Source organism: Abramis brama, assembly GCF_963993115.1.
Source record: "Abramis brama genome assembly, chromosome: 2".
NCBI classification, from domain to species: Eukaryota; Metazoa; Chordata; class Actinopteri; order Cypriniformes; family Leuciscidae; genus Abramis; species Abramis brama.
This window is the reverse complement of record NC_139964.1, coordinates 1,039,434-1,066,832: the sequence shown is the minus strand read 5'-3', so window position 1 is coordinate 1,066,832 and position 27,399 is coordinate 1,039,434. Positions and strand designations below refer to the sequence as shown.

At 40.5% G+C, this 27,399-nt stretch overlaps 1 protein-coding gene across 2 annotated transcripts in view; it reads left to right on the top strand.

Annotated features, from left to right (window-relative positions):
* LOC311077432 (NACHT, LRR and PYD domains-containing protein 1 homolog) overlaps positions 1–27,399 on the top strand; it is a 146,277-nt gene that overhangs the window by 85,494 nt on the left and 33,384 nt on the right. The window contains exons 3-5 of one of the 2 annotated variants that reach the window (XM_084105885.1): positions 4,881–5,228; positions 8,919–10,286; positions 10,326–10,856. In XM_084105885.1, coding sequence (XP_083962011.1) covers positions 4,881–5,228; positions 8,919–10,286; positions 10,326–10,856 — 2,247 coding nt within the window. Of the gene's footprint in view, positions 1–4,733; positions 5,229–8,918; positions 10,287–10,325; positions 10,857–27,399 lie in introns of both variants that reach the window. The other variant, XM_084105886.1, reaches the window with a different exon arrangement.

Here is a 27,399-nt window from a genome sequence, read left to right as displayed (position 1 = left end):
ACTGCTGATAATGTTTCTGATTATGGAGTTTCTGATTATGGAATTAGACAGTAGGGGCTGTCCCGCATGTTCTCAACCCGCCCATAGAGGGTGGGATCTCACTCACAGAATGTACACGTAGTTCAGCCGTCTTTCTTTGGAAGCTAAGTTAACAGGCTCTTGTTCTGTGGAGAAAGCTGAGTAGTAGGTGTTACCATCCTCTTTTTCCCGGACATGTCCGGCCGTCGAGATTGTCCAAAATGTCCGGGATTCGTCTTTTGCTTTCTGCAGTCGCCATTGATTGTTTACATGCACACCTTTTGTTTCAATCTAACTGAATTCATTCCGATTGGTGAATCTGAATGTAGTGTTTACATGAACGCTAAACAAGTGATCGGTTTATGTGCGTTTTAAAATTCCCGCTCCTCCGTGAGAGATACGAGACCGGTGCGTCTCAGTAAAGACGCCACCGGCCTCGCGCCGTTCTCCCGCGCCCCTCAGCCTCGTCCTGCTCGCCACAGTAAACATGATGAATGCCGACTGTAGAATGCAAAAGCCGAATCCCGGACATTTTGGGCGATCTTGAAATCCCGGTCAGACTCGTCCAATGTCGGAGACTCACTAGTAGCCTAGAGCTCTCTTACGTGGCATGGCTTGGAAGTGGCCTCCTAGGGCAGCGAAGCAAGTGCATTCTGGGAGTTGTTGTCTTTCATCCACATAAGCCAAAAATACATTTTCTGGCTTTTCTCAGTCTAGAAAGCTCCAAATTCCAAAATAATTTCACATTTCTTCTACATAAATGACCCATTTTAAATACACATTCATCTTTCCAGAGGTGAAGTCTGTGCTACCTAGCTGAAATTTTTTATGATAGTTTTTGTCCCCTATGTAGCTATGTGTAACTTTTTAATTGTCCAATGTTTTAATTGTACAATTGTTTAATTGTAAAACTTTTTAATTTAATTGTAATTTAATCCAGTATACAGTAGGAGGCGCTAAACTAGGGCTGCACGATTAATCGTATTTTAATCGCGATAAAAATATCTGTCTCTCTCGATTCATTTTAAAAAATCATTGCGATATTTGCCCACTCATTTTTTATCCTGAAAACGCTTTTTTTTATTAGACATTTGCATTATCTTGCATTGTTAATCCCCACTAGCGTTGCTGTTTGCGGTTGCCAGATCTAAATAGCTTAAATCTCCCAAATCACCCAAACATTTTATGTCCAGTGTTTTACTTAATCTGTGAAATCTGGCAACCCTGGGCGCACGCTCTACTGTACACTGCCACAGCGATATTCTGTTTGCATGAAATTATTATACAGCCAGTCTGTTTCTTCACAAGCCACTTGTGCTGTTTGTGTGACTAAATCTGTTTCTAAATGAGTTTCACTGTTCTATTTTTTGAAGTTTAAGTTTTTTACCAGTTTTCATGATGTGAATCAGTTGAAAACGACAGCCACTGACTGTTTTCAGTGTGTATCAACAAGTAGACTATTTTTCTTTCACTTTGCAGTACGAATTTGCTGAGCGATCTGGATCTGTACTTTGTCTCATTTCCAACCGAAATGTGTCGCTTAGAAGATCTAATGTGAAGACGCATCACAAAGCGCTCATCTAACGTTAAATCATGCCATTTGTATTGACTTGCTGTCTGAGGAAGTTGTCATAGTTGGTTAAATGAAGTCTGATGGTTTGAAATTAACCAGGGCGGGTAACGCTGTCAAATCACTGGCCAATTTGCCATGTTTTTATGTTTACTCACTTTGCTGGGGAAATTCGTGTAAGCCAAATCTGCGCGGATTTTGCGCAAATACTAGTGAGTCATCATGATCTGTTAATCTGCGCATTTCTGGCTTACTTGAACACACACATCACTACACAACAAATAACGGTGCGCTTGTTCACTTGCATTAGCGTAGATTAAAAAGCATTTGGTTAACAGAAAAGACATTGATATTTTACAACATCCTACATGTTCTTTGTACTGTATTGATCTCCACCTAAAACACATTTTTGGTAAAAAAGATGAAAATGAATGAGGAAGGGTGGTGATGTCGGGATGACAGGATTTTGTTTGAATAAGAAATGAATGTATGAAATCCAAATTTGAATATAGCCTTATATAAATAAGCTGTGTAATTTATTTTTTTGGCTAGTAGAATAATAATAAAAATAATTCATTACATTTATATAGCCTAGCGCTTATAGGCCTAAATAAATTATATAAATTATATCAACATATCAATATATTAAATAAACCGTTAACTGTCTCTTCTCTTTCTCTGTAGTTTCTCAAATGAGAATAATCGTGATTAATTATCGTGATTATAATTTTGAGCAAAATAATCGTGATTATCAGTTTAACCATTATCGTGCAGCCCTATGCTAAACATTCTTCACGATAGATTTAAACCCGCCAGAACACTAAATGAAGAAGAAGAGAGATGGGTGGGGTTTATTTGTTGTTGATATCTGAGGCCTCTGCGCATGCGAGCAGCAACCGAAAGCTAAGAAGATCCTTTGGAAATGTAAAATCACCTTTACGTTTTGAAACAGACATAAATATTACATTACGGTAAGTTAATTGATCTGCTTCTGATATCATGTCATATTATTGTCCTATCATATTAAACTCGATCTTCAAATATTTACTGTAATTTTAGTTGTGTTGTGATGCATGTAAAAATGTTCTTCAGGATTATAATGATATCAAGCTCTATGGATTATGCTTTTAGCTGAGATTAATTTATGGATTCATTACAATCTGAAATATACAAAGGTACAAATGTAAACATTTAAAGTAAATACTAAACACTTCCTGGCTTCTGTAGGCCAGCTGTCGATTCACAGACGATCAGCTTTAGTGAGAAGATCTTTTATGATAACAGATGTATTTTTGATGGCTATAAAAATGCCTATCAAAGTAGCTGGTTTGTGTTATTTAAAGGATAAATATAAATAATATAACAAGATAAATAATAAAAGGCATATCTGATAATGTTCGACCTTTAATGTGATGCAAAATAAAACAATTATAATAAATTTCATTGGACCCTAATAGCCCTTTTTGAGTCATTTCACAAGTTGTGAGTGTTGGAAACATGATGACTGTCAAATTTGGGTTGATGTGATTCATAGTTGTTTTTTTTGTATCTGATTGTTAAACTGCATCACTTGAATACATTGAAACTCATTATTGTGGAGGGAGAACAACTATTAATCATTAGAAAAGTGTAAAAGGATCCATGTCTGTCACTACATTTCCCATCATCCTCCCTGGCCCTCTCCTGCATGCTCTTCCCAGTCACAGAGATCGCTGTCAGCTGCACATCATCTCCTCATCACAGTCAGCATAAAAGCACTCACCTTACACAGTCACTTCGTCTGGTCTCATTTGAGTAAGGACTCACTTCCCTGTCTCTCTTAATTTTCAACGGTTGATGTTTAAGTGTGATCGTCTACCGTCCTGTGTATCCAAGTCTCCTTCGTCCTCCTGGTTCTAGTCATCATCCAGCTACTTTCCTCTCTCCGTTCTCCGTGTGTACTCCAGCGATCTCTCACCACAGCATCCACGACCTCCTTCATCTTCTGCAAAAGCACCATAAACTGTCGGTGTACCTCATCCTCATTATTCAAAGACATTCACCATTATCGTCACCTACTGGTACTCACCACTACTTGTTTCAATAAACCAGTTTCTCACTCCCTAGTAGGCAATTTTGCATTTAAAAGACGTCTAATAGCCGTCTAAACACAGCCCTGATGTCTAGGCTAAAACAAGGCTAATTTTGGGCTGTCACTGAAAATTTTATAGACGTCTAAACGTAGCCCAAGAATAGACTAGACGTCAATTAGACCGCATTCTGTTTACTCAAATATAACACACATACAATCCATCCATCCATCCAAAAAAAACTTTTATTAAGAACAATATAAAAATTAACAACTTAAGATAATAACAAATGAAAAAATATAGAATTATGACACTTATTAATTATACAATTACAATTATGAAAATAAAATATTAGAAATGCAATAAAAAATATATAAAGATTATAATAAAAAATATTGGAAATTTAGGCCTACTTAAGACAATTAAAATATAAAGAATGACAAAATAAAATATTTTAAACAAGTATAGCTAGGTATAACTTGCATAACTGTAAAGTTTGGGTTATTTATTCTCTTAACTCTCAACAGTGAATAAATGATTAATTGGTTTTATTCTATAACCGCCCACCCCCTGCTCTCCCTGGTGCTTGTTTAAAATGCTCTCCAATTGCATTTCTCAAGTCGAACTCTTTTGCCGCTGGGAAGTTGGTCATCACGGCATCTGCCCAAAACATTCGGCCTCTCAGTCTATTTTATTAAGTAGTTGAGATCCATAACTGTTGAATGTGATAATTAAAAAATTACATCATAATTTAATGTGCATCACTGTTACCGCATAAGACACATTTGACTACTCACCACTACTTGTTTCAATAAACCAGTTTCTCACTCGTATCATTTTGTCTTGAGTCTGTTCCATAATGTTGAAGCGTTCAGAGAGTTATTCATCAATGTTAAGATCAGTTAGTGTGATATAAACTGCTGTCAGTGACGTCACTTTACAACTCCACAATCTGCTGCAGCTACACAGTCTGAACGCACAGAAATGTCATTGTGTGTGTAGTATTGAGATTTGATTTTACTGTACTGGAATAATCTAAATGTTCTGTATGATTTGTTCTGTTTTTCCATGCACAGTTTCTGAAGTCAGTTTCTCATTATGGAGAACAGAGTGAAGAGGAAGAGATCTTCATCTCCAGATCCCAGCGGTGTGTCTGTGAAGATTGGCAGATCAATGACTCCTCCTCCTTTCCTCAGTGATAAAGCAGTGACCTCTGACCTCAGTGATAAAGCAGTGACCTCTGACCCCAGTGATAAAGCAGTGACCTCTGACCCCAGTGATGAACCAGTGACCTCTGACCTCAGTGATGAACCAGTGACCTCTGACCCCAGTGATGAACCAGTGACCTCTGACCTCAGTGATGAACCAGTGACCTCTGACCTCAGTGATGAAGCAGTGAGCTCTGACCTCAGTGATAAAGCAGTGACCTCTGACCCCAGTGAAGCAGTGACCTCTGACCTCAGTGATAAAGCAGTGACCTCTGCCCTCAGTGATAAAGCATTGACCTCTGACCCCAGTGATAAAGCAGTGACCTCTGACCCCATTGATGAAGCAGTGACCTCTGACCCCAGGTGAGTGTAAACCTGTAGTGGTGAATTGACTGTTTAATGGGAGTCACAAACACACTGAATTCACACAGAGAGATGAGATTTGCAGTAGGGCTGCAACTAATGATTACTTTTATAATGGAATTATTCTTTTTTTCTTTTTTTCAATGAATCAGATGAACAATCCCAAATATAGAATGAATATGAATTCTTAAACATGTAATATTTTTAGTCAAATTTAATTTAAATCCATAATAAATAAAATAAAAATGGTTCCACATCCTGCCCAATGTTGTCCTCCAAACATTGTGTAATATAAAGACTATGAAAACAAAGTGAATGAATCTCTGTACGCTGTGCTGTACTTTATATGTGCAAAAAAAGGTTAAAATACAAACATTGCATTCCCAAACAAAAAACATCTGATTGCTTACCACTAAAAGCAGAAGTTGAAATGACAAAATTAAAAATGATAATAAACATAAACAAAAGCATAAGGTAGGCTATGAGAAACACACATTCACTCTGAACACAGTAATTATATTGCATTAATAGGCTATTCCAACAGTATCCCTGCTTTCATAAAAATATGATTACTTGTGTTACATGTAGAACTTTAAAACTACACTTAATTTATAATATAAAATATTTTAGAAAATATATAAATATATATAAATATAAAATATATTAAAATGTATATTTTATTCAGACAATAGTTTATTCCAAATGCATGTTTATTTACATCTCCACTTGTTCATGTCGGTTTATGCCAAATGGAAATACGCTAATGTTGGAAATCCTTTCTAACATTTACAGATTAAGATGTAGCTGTAAAATGTAAGTTATGCGCTGAGAAAAACACATCTCTAAGGTAATAAACAGCACACTCATCTGTCTGTCACGGTTCATGAATTCACTGTTTCCTTCTTGTCTCGTGTCTTTGTTGTTATACGTGCGTGGGTGTGTGAGTAAGGGGCGTGACCAGCCCATCGGCGCTAATCAGCGATCAGCCGGTCTCACTCTCAGACACCAGCTGCAGCTCATCCACGATACCTTTTTATACTCACCGTTTTGTCCTCTATTTGTCAGATCGTTGTTTGGTGTTTCTTGTGTGTGGTTCCTGATCCCGGTTGGCGTCCAGTTGTGTGCTTTGTTCCTGTTCCTGAGTTCTGGTCGTGTCTTCATCTATTTCTACAATTTGTCAATAAAGAGGAGTTTTACTTGCACATTGCTTCCTTGCCATTATTAACATGACACTGTCAGAGCACAACAGTGCTAGCCGCGGTAAACGCTAATGCTTTTGTTTGAAGAGCTTAAAAACATAAAAAAATTTCATGTTTCAGACAACTTGAGTCCTGCACCTTTCCCACAGAAGATCACTCTGTGTCCGCCGCTAATTTCCATATGCATTTTATCCATAGAAATTAGTTATTCACTTATAGGGGTGGGATTTGGCAAAAATGTGACAATTCGATAGTATTGCGATATTTGGGCCACGATTCAATATTATTGCGATTCTTAACGTATTGCGATTCGATTCTGCGACGTATTGCGATTCATGTCCCCCATATTATTCAAAGGCATTACAAAAAATGAGGAAAATAAGAAGATTTAATTCTAGATAATGTTCACATCTTATACACAGTAACTGAAGTGCAAAAACTTAGAAGGGTAGTGCAAAAACTTTGTCCTTGAACATTCAGGATAGACCTTATTACAGGCCAGGACGTAATTATCTCTATCTCTAAATATAAATACATTGTTAAATATTGTTAAATACAATAGAGTAACATAAAGCAGACATAATAGTATAAACTTGACAACCGCACCACCATGGCTGAGTAGCACTGGCGGGTGGTCCGCCAAAACACTTCTTTTTTTTATGTGAATGCTATTTTATGTGAATATTACGACTAGAGATGCACCGATTACATTTTTTTAGGCCGATTCCGATTTCCGATTTTTCATTGAGTTTGACCTGCCGATTCCGATTTAATTTTTTTCTAACCACTTTACAGAACACACAAATATTTATTTTCGATCTTTTCTTTAACTCTTTCACGCGTAAGTTTAATATATTCTAACTGACACCCCCACCCCCCACCCCCAGAGTGAGTTTTTTCAAGGCGAACGTTCCCTTTAATATTTCCATGGCGACGCGTCACGCGATACACTGCAGCCACAATAATACTGTATGACAGATGTGTCGCTTTTATTTTCCAAATATTTACAAACTTGCTTACCATGTCATCAACTAGCCTATCTGATATTCCGATTCTCAAATACGTGTGAGTGAGTGTGTCTTGATCTATAACATGAGATGGGCGCCACAATGTTGTCCTGTCAGTCGGATTTACAGCACATGAATTCATCAGTTTCTTCCGAAATAAATGCAAGTGGCCGGTGAACTGAGAAGAATAGTGTAAACTTTATAGTTACTTCCACTATGTTTGTCTGATATGAATAACACATGTCGGCAAATTATATTTGAATAGATTGTTATTGCTGCTTCCACAGACATCAGTGTGTATTTTACAAACTTCAAATGTATTGTTTTACTCGTGCTTATGTGTATTTAATTATCTGAAATCTAAAATAAACATTATGAGGTTGAAAACACTGCTTAGTTGTGATATATGACAGCGCTGAACGCGTCCGACTCTGGCTCAGCGCCAGCCAACGCGCGAAAGCACAGTTTGAATCTGGCAGGGATGCGACGTCACTGAACATGCTAAATGTGGCACCGTACTCTCAGGGGCACAGAAATAAAAATCCCATATATGAGGCCGTACCGCTCAAAAGGTTAATCATGCGGCGCCCGAGTGCATTTGACTGGCATAAAATCGGCATATGTCAGACTGACCGGCCGATCGCTGGTTATGGCCGATCACGTGAAAATTGGCCAATTCCGGTCACCAGCCGATCAATCGGTGCATCTCTAATTATCATCAAAGCACAAAGCTTTGTTTACAAAAGAAATAATAGGTTAGCAATTAAATGTTACATTTGCAGCCATGGAAAAGTTTGGATTCATGATGAATGAGAGAGTTATGCGTGAACCCATAACTTTAAGCTTATCGGCTTTGAATTCTGTTCACCCGATTATCAGCGAATTTAACAATATTCCAAGAGTTATTCCATATAGAAAGCTTGAATTGTCTACTTTTAAACTAAACAATTCAAAACGAAAAGAAACAGACTAGCCTACTCTCTGCTTATGTAATCCGTATGAAGTGTGCATTTCTCTCTATATAGGCCCGTTACCACCGCAGTGGTAAAAAACTCCCACCGTCACAGCCCTATAACCCGAAAGTAAAACAGATCATTTTATAATTAAATATTGCAATACTTTGCGCTACTGTATCGATATAATTGCGTGCGCAAAATATCGCGATACTGAACAGAATAGATTTTTTTCCCCCACCACTATTCACTTATGTAAAACGACGTGACTGGCTAATGGTTTCTGTGCACAGTGTGCAGATGCGACTAATCCATAATCAAATTCACTATTTTCATTTTCTATTATTATCAATTTTATCAATTAGTTATTGCAGCCCTGCTTAAAATGAATGAAATCGCAGACAGGAAAAGTTATTTATTTGTGTTTTCTCAGGATCTGAAATGAAATGCATTAATTGTACAGAAAATACAAGATGGACAAGATTGTGTAGATTTAGATTTTAATTTGTTATTTTTCATTTTAAATCTCAGCAGAGTTTATAGAGATGATCAGACTGGAGACCAGGATTCTCCTCAACCAGTGAATGATGAACTACAGAGAGTCAAACACAGACACAAAGCCAGCATGAAGAACAAGTATGAGAGATTATTTGAGGGACTGAAACTCCAAGAGAATGAAACCCTCCTGAACAGGATCTACACACAGCTCTACATCATAGAGGGAGAGAGAGGAGGAGTGAATGAAGAACATGAGGTTTTACAGATGGAGAAAACAGCCAGAACACAACACTCACAAGACACTCCAATCTACTGCAATGACATCTTTAAAGCCTCTCCTGAACCAGGACGCCAGGAGAAAGAGCAGATCAAGACTGTTCTCACTAAAGGCATCGCTGGAATCGGGAAAACCGTCTCTGTGCAGAAGTTCATTCTGGACTGGGCCGAGGGAAAAGACAATCAGGATGTAGATTTCATGTTTGTGCTTCCATTTCGAGAGCTGAACTTGATCCGAGATCATCAGTACAGTCTTCACAGACTTCTGCTGCACTTTCATCCTGAACTTCAAGATCTGGACTCAAAGATTTATGAGGAGTGTAAAGTTGTGTTCATCTTTGATGGTCTGGACGAAAGCAGAATCACACTGATGTTTTCAGACGCTCAGGAAGTTTCTGATGTGACTGAGACTTCATCAGTGGGTGTGTTGATGTCAAAGCTCATGAAAGGAGATCTGCTTCCCTCGGCTCTCATCTGGATCACCTCCAGACCAGCAGCAGCCAATCAGATCCCCTCCAAATACATCCACCGTCTGACAGAGATTCAGGGATTCAATGAGCCTCAGAAGGAGGAATATTTCAGGAAGAGAATCAGTGACGAGCATCAAGCCAGCAGAATCATCTCGCACATCAGAAGAGCAAGAAGCCTCCACATCATGTGCCACATACCCGTTTTCTGCTGGATCTCCTCCACTGTGCTTCAGAAGCTCCTGGAAGAAGATCTGAGTGCAGAAATCCCTCAAACTCTGACTGAAATGTACATCCACTTCCTGCTGATTCAGATCAACATGAGGAATCAGAAGTATGAAGAGAGAGATCCAGAGAAACTCCTGCAGTCCAACAGAGAAGTGATTGTGAAACTTGCTGGAGTGGCTTTCCATCAGCTGATGAAGGGCAATGTGATGTTCTATGAGGAGGACCTGATTGAGAGCGGCATAGACATCACTGACGCCTCAGTGCATTCTGGGATTTGCACTGAGATCTTTAAGGAGGAATCTGTGATTCATCAGAGCAAAGTCTACAGCTTCATTCATCTGAGCGTTCAGGAGTTTCTCGGTGCTTTCTATGCGTTTTACTGCTATTTAATGAAGAACAAGGAACCACTGCAGCTTCTGGATGAATTCAGGTCTGATGAACTCTCTCTGCAGCTTCTGGATGTATTCAGGTCTGATGAAGTCTCTCTGTATGATCTACTAACATCAGCAGTAGATGAAGCCCTCAGGAGTGAGAATGGACGGCTGGATCTGTTCCTGCGGTTCCTGCTGGGCGTCTCACTGGAGTCCAATCAGAGACTCTTACAGGATCTACTGACACATACAGAGAACAGCTCAGAGAGCATCAGGAGAATCACACAGTACATTAAAGAGAAGATCAAAGATGATGATGATGATGACGACAACGACGATGATGATGATGATGATGATTTTGAGGTGTATCTCTCAGCTGATCAATCCATCAATCTGTTCCTCTGTCTTCTGGAAGTGAAAGATCAGACTCTGTCCAGAGAGATTCAGGAGTTTGTGAAATCAGACAAACACTCAGAGGAGAAACTCTCTCCGTCTCAATGCTCAACAATCTCCTACATGCTTCAGATCTCAGAGGAGGTGCTGGATGAACTGAACACCATGAAATACAACACATCAGCTGAGGGGAGAAGAAGACTGGTACCAGCTGTGATCAACTGCAGAAAAGCTCTGTGAGTCTTTAATCATTAATAGCTAAAGAATCCTTTTTAAAGGCCGTGTTGCAGGGTTAATTTTTCAACGAATTTGTGCAATTTACTTGTTGGTAATAAACATTTAAACTTTTATCCATTGTATTTTATGTTGTTGGGTATCACAAAACGGAATATAATACGAAAAAGTAGGTACTATCTTACAGCAGTTTGCAACGACTCTCCTTTCCCCCACAATGCATTGCATTACGTCACGTTGGGGAGAGAATTAACCAAAGCCTGCCTTGAGAGCATTGAGAGTGACTAGAGAGACGAGTAGCAGACGAGAGTATTCAGATAGCGCAGATTGTAGATAAATAGACAAGTGCATAGATATAGATAGATATATAGACTAGATATATAGATAGACAGACAGACAGATAGATAGATAGGCTAGTATAGAGAGAGATAGGCAGACAGCCAGATAGCATAACGTTAGCATAGATAACTAGCAGCTAGATAGATAAATATATAGAAATATATAGTAGGTAGATTGACAATGGTGAACTACTGTGTGTTTGCTGGTGTAAAAACTCTGGATGCTGAGTGAGGCACGTCACATCTGGTCGCGGGGTGAGCTCCTCGACCAGCGACCAAAACGCACTCACTTCCCTAATACCTAGCTTACAGCACAAGCTTTCCAACGCAGTTTCCATGGGACGGCACCGCCGGCGCCCACACAAGCACCTGCCAAACACAGCGACAGACACGCGGCGGCTACATTTGCAAAAACATTTTCACCGGAGGAAGAGATAAACGCTTAGAAACGCCCATATAGCTAGCATGATGCCTTCTATTTCTAGATGACAAAGACAAAGTTTACCAGTACTACGACACTATGACAAAGGTTACCGGTACTTATCTGAACTAACGTCATGATCACTGCTTAGATATAAAGAAAACGTTGATTTTTCACTCGGTGCTATTCAAAGACAGTAAAAAAAATATGTGTCGTTATTGTGCACTGCTGCTCGTAGACTAGCTCCAGTGCTCATTGCTGCGTTGCTAAATGATAGCAACTCACCAGGACACTTCACCAACTCTCCACTCATTCTCCTCGGACCATGCATTTAATTAAGTATTTACGACATTGTAGTGGCGTTCAAGTGCGTTCAACTCGTAAATACGATCTATACAAGATGGCTTGAACGCACCATAATACTAGGCTGAGGCTACCTTTCCTCCACTTCTCCCCAACGTGACGTCATCACCGAATTGCGAAAAAAAACCTGTTAATACCAAAAACGTAAAAAACTGGTCTTTAAGACCATTTTTGAGACATTTTAAAAATGATATACATATCTTGAGTGATTTATGTACCCATTAATCGACAGTGGTGGTTAACCTGCAACATGGGCTTTAATAATGCATCTTACAACTTTACAGGGGTCATGACATGGAGTTTTTACATTGTTTTAATATATTCCCTGAGGTTCACTTATACTAGGGGAGCCAAACTCAGTTCCCTAGAGCACAGGTTTCCAAACCCTGGGTCGCCAGAATGATTTAAGGAGAATGGAGTTACATTTTAAATAAAATAAAAATAATAATTTGTTTTCATAAAGTCATAGTCTAAAGGCCTGTATAAAAAGAATAAATATGCTAAATATATTTGACTTAAATAATTAATAGATTAACAAAAGAAAAGAAAAAACTGTGACGGTATAAAGCCATTCTGTTTTGAGTGTACACAAATAAAATTAACCCTCTAGGCGCCACGGTCGAGTTTACTCGACAAGATGCGGCACTGAATAAAACGGCCGATTTTGTCAAATAGGGTGTCAAATTTCGTTAGACCTCCCCTCCACTAGATTGCAGACATGTCATACTTCATCCCAGACTAAAAAAAAAGTCATGTTTCAATACAAAATCTTCGAGCTAGAGCGCATTGAATCAGTGCGAACAAAAGCGGAACTAGTGTGCGAGTGAGCCATTTTATCAGAGCAATATTGTCAACGTCAGCGAGTATTTGCATTAGATTATTGTAGCATATATGGGCTATGAATCATTCGTTCGTTTGTTCTGAATTAACAAATTCGGACTCTCCGTGTTTTCTAAGCACATTTCTTCTAAAAAAAATATTCGTTGCTAAGCTTACTAAGGGTGTATTCACACCAGGAAAGTCCGATAGTTCACTTGCTTTGGTCCGGACCAAATAGAATGTTGATTTTTTTTGTTTGGTACGGTTCGCTTTCACACTGCTCTTTTTGCAAGTGAACCAAAATGTGTAAACAAAACCACACGTGTGCTAAGGTCGTCCATTCATTGGACCGGAATTCTCAAGCAGGGAAAAGCAGGAAGTGCACAAACAGGCTCAGGATGGAGATATTTCGTAATGTAATATTTGTTATTTTTCTGATTTGGTGTCATTCATTCTGATCACGTTATTTCTTATGTTCTTGTTTGGTTAAATGTTTGTTTGTTTTATTGTTTGCATTTTTACGTACGTTTATATTTGTAGCTCATATAATCTCTCTAGTTTTTTTTTTTTTTTTACATTTATTAAAGTCCATTTATACTTTTAACTGTCTCTGTGTTTGAAAACCCACTTTTATGAAGTCAATGAAATGAAAAGATCTAATTAAGCTACAAGCTCGATATTATAGACTACCTTGAGTAGTTTTTAATTCATAAACTCAGAAAGTTTGATGTTCGTGGCCAGAAGATAAAACTTTCTTGGAGTTTGTAAATACGGTAATACCCTGGCTGAACTGTGATAAGCTATCTTACATACATTTGCTGGACAAGTGACTGATTGATAAAAGAGACCAGGCCAGCCAAGAGGTAAATACCGATAATTGATAAAGTAAATGTATATGCGATTTATGAATTATGACCATGAGTTATGATTATTAATATTTCCAAAATTCCCTATATCCTTGAGCTAATTCGCATTTACCCAGAGTCATTTACGTTACATTATTATTATTATTATTATTATTATTATTATCATCTAATGGCATCAATAAAGCTTTCCCGCAATGAAGTGTTGGGTCTTCTATTCGCGGACTCTGATGATGACGGTGATTCTGAAAGTGAAAGTAGCCCTACACCAAGCACAAACGGTGAAACCTTTGCCCAATGTCAGTGGTGGGAACAATGTTTCCCGGGGTCGAAGTATTCATAGGACAGTTAGGGGGTAACGTGGAGGCAGGGTGGGGAGTCGCAATGACAATGACAGTAGTCCGAGCTGTGCACACTCGGCGCGCGTGCGAGGCAGATCTGGTGTGTGACATGGGGCAGAGGGGCTATTATGCATAGTCTATCGCAAGCTAATGCCGGCTTTGTGTGTCATATGAATAATATATATGTGCCCCATACATGAAATGAAGAGTGCCTAGTGTATGTAGTAAATGGAAAATCTCTACAGCAAAAGGCCAACCGCTACATGCATTCGGTTTGTTTCTACCATTTATTAGTAATGATTTACATAGTTTGTTTACTACTTACTATTTACCTGAGAATTCAGTATTGTGCAATATAGCATACAGAAGTTGAGGGACATTTTGGGGGGAAAGAAGTGCTGCATTTTATCATTTAAATGTGACTTTTCATGAAAATTCTATAATCCAAGATCGCCGCCACCATATGACGTCATAATATGCAAATTAGATGGGAAAATGTAATCCCTACATAAACTTTGGGTCATCCTTAATATTTCTCTAATTTACAGAAAATCTTTTATCACTTTTAAGATATATTGACTTTTGAAATTAAGATGTCAAAATCGAACGGTTTAGGAAAAAACCTCCGGCGTCTAAAGGGTTAAATACTTAGCAGTTTCGAATAGAGATGCGCCGATCCGATACTATCGGTATCCAAATCCGATATTGTGCGTATACTATTCTGTGTTATTTTTAAGCCTCACAAAAGCTACAAAAAAACATTATAAAGAACCGTCAACTTTTCTTTAACTAAGATAAAAAATAAAAAAACACAAACTTAAATCAGCGTGATAAAAATTACCTAAAATGACAGAAAACATCTTTGAAAAAATGTTTTTTGAAGAGTAATTTGATTGTTTAGTTTCCATCGCGTTCATTAGACTTCATGGGGAGGCACGGTTTATGAGCTATACTGGGACTAGTATAAGAGATTTGATGCGTAGTTCCGGTATTATATGAATGCAATAGTTTATTGAGCCTTTTCATTTAACAGTTTAAAATTTTCAGTTACTGTGCGCGTGAACAGAGCCGATCAGCCCTATATGTGTCAAAGCGCATCAACTAAAGTTTACAACATCGATGAGAAAAACCACCGGGGGGCGATTGAGACCGAGGGGCGATTGAGCGATTGAGCCACCGGGGGGCGATTGAGACTCTGGGTTTATGACCTATACTGGGACCAGCCACTGGGGGGCGATCGAGACTCTGGGGTTATGACCTACACTGGGACCAGCCACCGGGTGGCGATCGAGACTCTGGGTTTATGACCTATACTGGGACCAGCCACCGGGGGGTGATCGAGACTCTGGGTTTGACCTATACTGGGACCAGCCACCGGGGGGGCGATCGAGATTCTGGGTTTATGACCAATACTGGGACCAGCCACCGGGGGGTGATCGAGACTCTGGGTTTATGACCTATACTGAGACCAGTCACCGGGGGGTGATCGAGACTCTGGGTTTATGACCTATACTGGGACGAGCCACCGGGGGGCGATCGAGATTCTGGGTTTATCAAGTCAATTCATCTTCATTTATATAGCGCTTTTAACAATGTAGATTGTTTCAAAGCAGCTTTACAGAGATAAGCGTATAATTTAAGCAATGTTTAATAGGCAGCCAGTGCAGTGTTGACAGAACCGGGCTAATATGGTCATACTTCCTGGTTCTGGTAAGAACTCAAGCTGTTGCGTTTTGAACTAGCTGTACAGGGTGGGCCATTTATATGGATACACCGTAATAACATGGGAATGGTTGGTGATATTAAAGTCCTGTTTGTGGCACATTAGTATATATTAGTACACACCACCCATCTTGAGGAGTTTTCCCCCTCACATATACTAATGTGCCACAAACAGGACTTTAATATCACCAACCATTCCCATGTTATTACGGTGTATCCATATAAATGGCCCACCCTGTAGTTTGTTTATTAAGCGTGCAGGGCAACCACCCAGTACTATTAGATACATCTATACTGATGCTGTCTAACTCAGTCACTGACTGTAGTGCGTGACTGAAGCTTTTAGCTAGGAGAAGATGTCGTCAGGTGGCGTCCAACTTTCACGGGGTGTTTCAACCCTGAACCACAACAACCTCCAGTTGGCGGGTCGGCAGTAGTGGCCAGTCAGTGCCCACCTCCTCCTGGCCCCCAGCTCAACTCCTCCCTCCTACTCCAGAGCCAGCAAGACGCTCTTTCTGCTGCCTCACCCAACCTACGGACAGCTGCCTTCCTCTCCCTTCCTGCTGTACCCAGAGCTGTGAGTGTCTTCCACACAGACTGCGCCGGGAAACCCCTACACCCAACCTCAACCGGGAATAGCCAGGTCTGCCACCCTTTGGCCCTGCACTGCTCAACGAGGTCCTGATACTTAGTGGCTTTCCGCTCATAGGCCTCCTCACATCCGTCTTCCCACGGGACCGTCAGTTCAATCAAGATTATCTTCCTTGCCTCCTCAGACCATAAGACCACGTCCGGCCTCAGCGGTGTTTGCACAACCTGGGGGAAGACTAGTTTTCTTCCCAGGTCCACCCTCATCTCCCAGGATTGTGCTGCTTGCAAGAGGCTCTTTTTTGTCTTCTTAGGGGCTGGTGGTTTCTCCCCTTCTCTGATGAACTGAATGGACGTCGCCGGCCTTATACTGGTCTGGCGCTTTAACTGCCTCTCCCGCTCCAAGATGTCCGCCAGTGCACTAAGAACCTTGTCATGGCGCCACCTGTATCTTCCTTGGCTAAGAGCTGTTTTGCATCCTGCCAGTATGTGCGCCATTGTTCCCCTCCCTCCACATAGCCTACACAATGGGTCCTCCCTCATTCCCCATCTGTGGAGGTTTGTTGGTGATGGAAGAGTGTCGTACACTGAATGGAGTAGGAAGGAGATGTGGGAGATCCCACTTTGTCCAGGCACCTTGTGCTCCAAGTTCGACCGCCCTAGACCTGCGCCTCTGTCCTGGAAACGTTGCATCTGTCGGTCAGGGATGCGTCGTACCATTTCCCTAGGCACTTAATTGGGTTTTCCTCAATTGATGGTATCGTCTCCCCCTGTACTCGCAACTGGAACTTGTTGGTCACTTTCCCACTTCTGATCACCATACTTCTTGATTTCCTTGGTTTGAACTTCATCCGAGCCCATGTTGCCACGTCATCAAGAGCCTTCAGGATCCATCTTGCTTGCACATGGGTTGAAGTTGTTATGGTAAGGTCATCCATAAAGCCTCTTATTGGAGGTTGGCGGGTGCCAGACTCCATTGATGGCCCTCTGGATTCCTTTCCTGCAGCTCTTATGAGCAGGTTCATTCCCATGACAAACAGGATGGGGGAGATGGTGCAGCCTGTCACGATTCCCTTTTCAAGGTCCTGCCACTGGGTTGTGAAGTGGGCAGTTTTGATCCGTAGTTTGAATCCTCCAAAGTAGCTGTTAATTATACCCCTGGTGTTGTGGGGGATATGGTAGTGTTCAATAGCTGTGTTGATAAGGCCATGCGGGATTGAACCGTATGCGTTAGCCAAGTCGAGCCAGACAACCGTTTCCTTTGCTCTCCTTGGCCTCCCAGATCAGCTGGTTGAGGATGCCCGTATGTTCCAAGCACCCAGAGAAACCTGGAATGCCACCTTTCTGGACTGATCAGTAGATCATTACAATAATCTAGCCTTGAGGTCATGAACGCATTAACTAATTGTTCCGCATTTGTCAATGAGAGCATATGGAGTAATTTAGATATATTTTTAAGATGGAAAAATGCAGATACTAGACACATGACTTTCAAATGAAAGATTGGTATCAAAGAGCACACCCAGGTTCCTAACCGACGACGAAGACTTAACAAAGCAGCCATCAAGTGTTAGACAGTATTCTAGGTTATTACGTGTGGGAGTTTTTTGTCCAATAATTAGAATCTCTGTTTTTTCAGAATTTAGAAGTAGGAAATTATGAGCCCATCAGTTATGCATTCCGTTAATTTCATCAAGAGTATCGTCAGAATAACAGTGAAAGCTAATTACATGTTTCCTAATGATATCTCCTGTGGTACGCCATACTGAACTTGTGATCGATAAGACATCTCTTCATTTACTGCTACAAACTGATAACGGTCAGATAAGTATGATTTAAACCATGCTAGTGCAATTCCACTAATGCCAACATAGTTTTCTAGTCTATTTAAAAGAATGTTGTGGTCAATGGTGTCAAATGCACGTCCACAAAGCGCCTATAGGTTTGTTCGGCTTCATGCAGCTCTGCGCAGACCGATCGGCGGCTGACTTGAAGCAGTGCATGCCGGTTAGAAATTTTGTCCGACTTGATACAGCGCCGACGCCACGTGACTGTGACGTATGCCATCAAAGTACCGCAAGAGCGATTCGAGAGTAGCCGGAGAACTCAGCCAGCGCAGCTTCTCAAGAGCGGCTGCACTGGGCTGCCCTTGGGCTGATGACGACACAGCTGTTCCACGATTGGCCGGATTCACCGCATGACAACGATCACGTGTGTTTCGTGTTTATTAGAACACCTTTAGTTCCTCTAAAGCTCACAAATCAGTTTTTTTATAACAGTAAACACTCTTTTCATGTCGTTGCGATGTTATATTGTGCCATGTTTATCAAATTAAAACTGATTAAAAAACGTAGACTCCAGACGCTGTATGAAGCAGTACATAAAGTATTGAATGAAAATGTCTCTGAAACATCTGTGTATTATTTGGCAAATATTGCATTTATTTCACTTCAGCTGTGGTAAAGTATGCAAACACCATGTGAGCGGTCACTACGGGAACCAGAAAGTGCACGCAGCTACTCTCGCCGATCGGTTAAATCCAGCCGCAGCCGATGTCGAACACACCTCTTTAGTTCCTCTAAAGCTCACAAATCAGTTTTTTATAACAGTAACAGACGTCCACGAAGCGCCTATTTGTCCCCTAGAAGCCTACATGACAAGAAGGGCCCACCTGTAACTTATTTGATGGGACCTCTTTAGGCTGTTCGTGGTCAGTGCATTAAAAGGTCATATTTCATAATTATAAATGTTTTATTGCTTAAATCATAGCCACCAGGCCCCGAGATATGGCTGGGTGGGAATATACGGGTGAGTTGTTGGAAAAATACAGGTGAGGCTAATTATGCATAATCAATAGCTGTAATGTACATCAGTGAGTTGATGTGTGGCCCCTGTTTGGTGTACAGTAGGTTTTGCTTCACAAAACCACTGTAATTATGAAATATGACCCATTGATGTATTGTCCACAGATAGCCTACAGGGACCCTGTCAAATAAGTTACAGGTGGGATTTCACCAACTGGATCCCATCTGTAACTTATTTGACAGGACCCCTGTAAGCAGTCCGTGGACAGTTCAATTTTAGTTTAATAATGTATAATTATTATCTGTAATGTACATCAGTGTGTTGCAGTAGTTTTTGCCTCATAAAAACACTGTAATTATGAAATATGACCCATTAATGTATTGCCCATAGACAGCCACCCTGTCAAATAAGTTACAGACGGGACTTCACCAACTGTATCCAATCTGTGACTTATCTGACAGGGCCAGGGAAAAAACATTTTTAGGCTAATTAGGCCTTGTTGTGGGGCTGCTGGAGGGTCTAGGAAGATGGGACCACTGACCCCTGACTCATTGGAGAGGCCCCATCAAACCAGAGGCGTTTGTTCGGCCCCAAAAAAGTTTTGGGGGGCCATCGCGCAGCGCTTAGGAAATTCCGTCCACGGGTTGTCATTTAGGTTGTACGTGGCCGTCAGGTACCCTAATTAAAGGCTAGGACACGTAGGCTGTTTGGTGACATTTCCCAATTCAAATAAGTTGGCATATGACACATAGGTGGTGCAATGGACCGTACGCCTCAATTTGACGCCACTTTCGTGCTTATTTGGATGGCAAGTGGGGTGTTTTCCCCTAAACAACGACTAGGACCCCAAATTGGCCTATAGTTGCTGTGGGGATGCCTCCGGGGGCAATCTTGAGCTGTGCTGAGGGGGGGTCCACGAAACCCCTACGAGGTCCCCCTAACCGCCTACTCTTCCTCATATCCACAGAGCACCTAAACGTCCCCTAACTGCCTAATCTTCGCCGTAGTCTTCTGCTCGTCCCGCAAGTAGCCTATTTGTCCCCCTAACTGCCTATTCTTCATCAATTCGTCCACAGAGCGCCTAAACATCCCCTAACTGCCTACTCTTCACCGTAGTCTTCCTCTCGTCCCACGAGTGGCCTATTTGTCCACCTAACTGCCTACTCTTCACCGTAGTCTTCCTCTTGTCCACGAAGCGCCTATTTGTCCCCTAGCAGCCTAAATAACGCAAATAGCAGTAACAATAGCAGTAAATATAGCAATGACTATAACGATCCACACCAACAGATGATAACGTTCAGGTTTGTCATCTGCCGCTTTTATAGACCTTATGTAGCCCCGCCCCTTTTCAGCGCTGCGCTCATTGTCTTTTGACTTCCGGTTTTATTTTCACAGCGATCTTGCGTATTTATGAATGAACGGCTCGTTTTAAAATCTTCCCGGTCTACTGACATTTGTTAAGACATCTGGTTTAAACATTACAATCCTCATGATAATTCTCGTTAACTTTTGTTAACTTTATATTAAGTAAATCCACTTCAGAAGCTAATTACTCCTGGACAGCAATGCCATAGGAATATACAGAGCGACGGCATAAACGGAAGTTCAAAGACAATATTCTAAAGATGGCGGCGCCCTTGTTTCTCTGGTGCATAAGGTCCATACTGGAGCTCTTACAAGCAGAATGGATTCTAATTGGCTGATGTTTTTATCGATCATCACCTGGAAAAAAATCTTTCTGAAAGTGATTCCAACAATATTGTTCCTCTGTATCATTATCGTTATAGTTGTGCTGTGGATGAGGACTCCACTTCCTGCTCAGCTACTGTTCGGACGCTCTTGCTTACTGCTCCGCGCTTTGCTCTATCGCTTATTTTATATTCTATATATATTATATTTTATCTCCTTTTATCACCTAATTTTAACTTCAGCAAATCAGCACAGTGCTCAATCGACAAAGTTTGGATTACTATAAAAACGCAGAATTCTTTTACCTGACCAGCTTACATTCCGGGGAAAGGAAAACACAACTGCCTACATAAGGATAAGAGATAAAATGCCTCTTCTGGTTCAACAATCTACTTGCTGCACTAACTGCTGTAAGGGTGGAATTCCTGCAGTGGTTTAAGCTGCAAGAACTGCCGAATGACTAAAGAAACGTTATTGGCAAGATGGTAGAAAACTGCACATTTCTTGTCTATACCACCCACTGCCACTTATACCAACGACGGAAATAAGTGCAGTTACAATAGCTTAATATTTGTGGGAGAGCGTTGCTATAGATAGTGACGATATTGTATTGCAATATGTAGCACTTCAAAGTCAATACCAAATCAAAACTAGTTAGTACATTAGTTGCAATTGAAAAGGTTTAACCCTCTGAGGTCTGAGCTGTTTTCTGGGCCCTGGAGGTGTTCTGACATGCTCTGACATTTCTGGTTATATTTGTTACTTGTGACATTTTCATGGCTAAAGTCTAATTACACTGTATTCAGCACAAACTCTGCTACAATAATATATCAACAGCATGTATGTAAAAGTTTGTAGTTTTGAGATAATGACATTTATGCGTGGTTTTTGAAAATACAAAAAAAAATTCTCACTGAAATAAGGCCATGAAACCCATACTGATTATTTCTTCACAAGACTTTTGAAAATTGTATGACGTAGCCTAGAATATTTGCTGCAAAACTATGTGAAAATCACCCTGACTGCTCATTCAGATAAGACAATATATTGATTTAAAATTTTTACGACGTGTTTTGTGTGAAAAAGCCTTATGCGAGAGCTCATTAATATGTAAGCTTTTCTCACCTGAGAAAGACAAAGAACCTCCCCTAACGGCCCTATTAGGAGCTATCAGGCCCCTATCATTTTGAGCAACTTTGCACAATACTGTAAATGAGGAGATTTAAAAAAGAATGGCTTTTAAATTGTTTGGATTTATTTACAACACAACATAATCCAAAGATACACAACAAATGCCAAAAAAGCACTTCAAAGACAGAGACCTTTGTGCCATTCCTAAAAACACTGTACATACCTTTCATTTCCAAGATTTTCACTTTACCATGTTCACGTACTGAGACTCATGTGAATGTTGAAGTCCTCAGTGGCATCTGGGACCTGAAAAAAAAAAGTGAACATACTGATATCAAGAGAAAAGCCTGCACGATTTTGGAAATAAATATTAGATTTTTCTGGTTAAAATTGCTTTTTAAAATTCCTTTTTAAAATTCACAGAATACACACACACACACACACGTTTCCAACGATATATAATATAATGAACACCAGGTTTGTTGTGCCTTGTAGGCATAAGGTATATGCGCAGTGCGGATAAAATAATAATAACAATAAATAACCTATAGCAGCCTATAAATCTTCCAAAAGATTTCAGTAACAACTAAGCTAGAGAAAAATATATTGATTATCATGTTACTTCAAATGTTTCCATCCGTTATGATGATATGAAATGAGATAATAATAAAAACATGAAGCCGTTTGGTGCGTTTTGCTTTCATCCAAAATATGATACATTCAAACGCGATCGCTTGCAAAATATGATACATTCAAACGCGATCACGCTCAAATATAAAACATTATGGTTACCATAAACATATCTATGTTTGAGCAGATATCCACAAACACAGTAAACACGGGTCTAAATATTATAATATTCCCCATATATCTAGAAACAGTTCAACTGCAACGTGACATTTATGCAACAATAACAAACTAGGCTATGTAAGAATTTCTTACCTTATCTTTCTTGTCTTCAGATCGCGTTCTTCTTCTTCTGAGGTAGCCTAAATCCAATGTAAGCTCAGGCACGTCTTTCAAACTCGACGAAAAGTGAAGTGAAGTGTTTTGTTGTTGAGGTAACGAGCGCGTTCGCGTTCCATGTGGAGATTTGCATGTGAATATCTTTTGCGCGAGTAGGCGTGGCCAAATTAACTGTAATGAGCAAGCGTTTGAGAAGCTGGATATCTTGTTGGTTTTATACAAATTACGTAAACAGAGAATATTTGTTTTCGTTTTGAATCCGATTATTTAAAAGTACACACTTAAATGTTTATAAAGGTATATGGCTCATAAATGTGTGACAAGTATTCGCTGAGTTTTGTTTCAGTTTATAGACGTGCTCAAGAAAAAAAAGTTCACCGCGACAGAGAGGCAGAACGCACACCCTGTTTATTTTCTTTATTTTACAAAAGCACAATGTTTTGATTTGATTGTAAGTGGACACATACAAAAGGAGAAATATCACAGATTCTTTTTTATATTTCTTTTTTCTGTATGACCATAAATGATGGAGTAATTTAAGTTTATAGTGCTACAATGTGGAGAAAATCCGGCAAAACGCGCCCGCGCGTTTGTCGACCTCAGAGGGTTAATGACAAATTATGGTTATGGTTACACTTAAAATAGTTACAAAATATATGTATGAGATGATGATAACTTATATTATTAATTGTACCCAGCATATATTAAAAATGTTACCTGAGAAAGAGAGAGAGAGAGAGATAAAGAGAGACAAAGAAAAGAGGAGCCCCCAAGAAAGGGACCCAGAGAAGAAGATAGCCAGAGCATCAAAGAGACAGAGCAACAGTTACAATCTTGTTTTATCCTTTCCTTGACCATGTGACTTTAACCCAAATGTGAGACATTCAAACTGACCAATCAGATAATTACACTCCCACCACTGTACTAAAGGTGTGACAATTCATCGACCCCCAAAGTACAAACATTTGGCCTGCAAGCCTAGATCACTATCAGCCCCTCTGTGCCTTTAGGAACTCCAAATGGTCATTGTGGTAGAAAGAGGGGGTAGAAAAACAGTCAAGCAAATATCTTTGTTTATTTAAAATATCTTGGATTATTTTAAATTCTACACTGCCACAGACTTTTACAAAGGATTGCAGTTCTTGAAACAAAGTTACTTACGGGAACACCAAACCAGACGGAACACACAACAGAGCTTCGTCAGCCGGTGAGTCCCATGAAACTAGTGCTCCTCGACAGGTAGAGAAACAAGCCGATCGACTTACAAATCGATGGCACAAACAGGGAGCGAGACCCAAAGGCACTCGAGACATCAGATTGTCACAAGCATCACATATGGCCGCAGTAGCAACCTCTACCCCAGATACAGCTCTGACAAGGATTGCAAACACTGGTCTCCTACCACCGCCTATAATACATCTTGAGAACAGATTTGAAGAACTAATGAATGTAAATGAGGAATCCCCAAACGTGATGAATGTGATCGAACACAGACTGAATGGGCCAGTAGCTAACCCTGATGCTAACTGGCACTCAAGGTCGAGCAGACAGCGGCACTCAGCTGAGAGCGCAGCCGAGCCCAGGACTCTGATAGTGGGGGACTCAATCAGAAACATTAGCAGCAGGGATACAACTACGTGCTGCCTTCCACAAGCAACAACTTCTGATGTAAACAGGGAACTTCAGAACATTCTGATGAAACATAAGACTGCAAATCGACTCATCATTCATGTGGGGAAGAATGATATTCATAAAGAGCAGTCAGAACTCCTTAGGAAGGATTTCAATTAACTTTTTGAAACACTTAAAAGACTGAAAGTTCAGACATTCATCAGTGGACCACTCCCAGCAAGAGGAACAAACAGGTTTTCACGGTTGCTTGGGCTTAATTCATGGCTGCAAAAAAACTGCAATATAAAAGGAGTGAACTTCATTGACAACTTCAATCTTTTCTGGAGTCAGAGACAACTGTTTCATCAGGATGGCCACCACCCAAACAAACTTGGTTCAAGAGTACTAAAGGATAATATCTACTTCTCCCTCAATCATCCTTCTGTAGTGTGTGCCACTCAATCTGAACGGCACACACACACCTGGAAACAGTATGAATGACTACAGGACTTCACTTCAGGACATGCGGTTGACATATCACACAAGGACAATGATAACACCACTCCGCCACAACAACCTCTGCTCACGGACACAATCTCAGCTGAGCCCTGCCCACAGAGCTCACCACAGACAGACATATTATAACTGCTCCAAGATTCAGCACCCAAGGACGACTTCCTGGAAAACAGCCAGGGAAGCCAGGACAGCATACTACAGCCTCCGATAACACCAGAGCAACAGCCCCTCTCACCAGACACTTTATCCCTCTCTCCAGCATCTCCACTTCTGTGCTTCTCACAGAAAATGGAAGAACTGGTGTATGCTGGAACCAAACTATCCCACTCTTTTGCTGCAAAAATGGCAGGCACCGCAACCACCAAAGCCTGCGTGCCGAGCTCGCCCTCCCCCTCCTTCTGTGAGAGCTCTTCGGCCTCTGCCACAACGCCAGGGCCCACACCCTCCTCCATCTGCTCGAGGTGAACCAAAAACAACTGATACCAGCTCTCAGTAATATGTGTTGGGTCCCCGCTATGATAATAGTAACTTTCTCAAATGTTTACAGAACAAGTGGGAACCCAGTGTGCCTGTATCTTTCTCTTTTGCTGTTCTATTACAAGATAGAAAGTCTAAGGCCTTCAATAGCCGTACAGCAAACCAAACTAATCTGGTGCCTATTACACGTCAAACTAAGATTGCTGCTGGGACAAAAAGTAAGACTGTTAAGTTAGCACTTTTAAACATCCGCTCACTTAAAAATAAATCACTTCTAGTCAATGACTTAACCACAAACAACCTGGATTTTATGCTTCTAAGTGAAACCTGGCTAGAAGACAGCTGTAATAATATTGAATCGTGGCCCAAATATCGCAGTACTATCAAATCGTCACATTTTTGCCAATTCCCACCCCTACTAATAATAACGGAAGCTAGCGATGTCAGGTTAATCTGAGATGTTGGGTAAGCTGTATTTAGTAGTATAAACAATTAGAAATGATAGTAAATGATGGTTCAAAACAGAAAGAAATACGAGGCTAAGACGGAGCTCACAGCACCGAAGCATACAAACTCACAGCAGGCAGCGAGACAGACAGCGAGGGTTTATGACCTATACTGGGACCAGCCACTGAGGGGCAATCAAGACTCTGGGTTTATGACCTATACTGGGACCAGCCACTGGGGGGCGATCGAGACTATGGGTTTATGACCTATACTGGGACCAGCCACCGGGGGGCGATCGAGATTCTGGGTTTATGACCTATACTGGGACCAGCCACCGGGGGTGATCGAGACACTTTGGCTTAACTTTTCAGGACTTTATTTTGTGCACGCGCATATGAACGCATACTAACACGCAACACGGTTATCTTTTCCGAGCTGCAGTTTATAAACAAGCACCGTTGCCCTTTGCCGTTTATCAAATGTAATAAATAGTTGTATTTCACTCTCACTTTTTTTGTCAGGCACAAAGTCACAGAACACATCCCTGGAAGTGGCCGGTGTTGTAAGCAAGACAGAAGAACAGAAAGACCAAAAGATGCACTGCCCATCTGGGTTTCTCATCGATGTTGTAAACTTTAGTTGATGCGCTTTGACACATATAGGGCTGATCGGCTCTGTTCATGCGCACAGTAACTGAAAACTTTAAACTGTTAAAAATAAAAGGCTCAATAAACAATTGCATTCATATAATATCGGAACTACCCATCAAATCTCTTCCCTTTTTGCTTTGAGGTTTTCAATGCGAAGCGCTGTGACTCCATGTTGCTTCAGGCGCATCATTCTGCGCACGGGATACGCATAAGCGCTTTGTTCCGCTCTGTACAGGTAACAAGAATGTAAATGCAGAGAAACTACAAACTAATTACTAGGTATTTACCGGGTAAATATATGGTAAGTTATAGTTGGTTATTGGTAATTACCACAGGTAACAAGTATGTAAATGCAGAGAAACTACAAACTAATTACTAAGTATTTACCTGGTAAGCATATGGTAAATTATAGTATTTTAGTGTGTAATTACTTAAGGTGATTAGTATGCAATTACAGAGAAACTACCAGGGAAAAAACACCACTGTTAAATATCAACTCAACAAAGTACTATGTACTTGTTACCTGTTTAGGTTGGTAATAACTCAGATTTAATTGTGTACTTCCTCAGAATGTAGGCAGCCAATTTTTAGAAACACCTCCGGTATTACCCATCAATTCAAGTTAGATGTGTAGTTATCCTAGGGTTATGTTGGTAACAGTCCATGTTTATTTATTACTATCTTGAAATTAAGACGGTAGTTTCCAATAAATGACCTTGTCTTACATAGCTGTTGTTCATTGCTACACCCATTTATAGAGGGTTTATCAAATAATTTACCTTACACTTACCTGGTAAC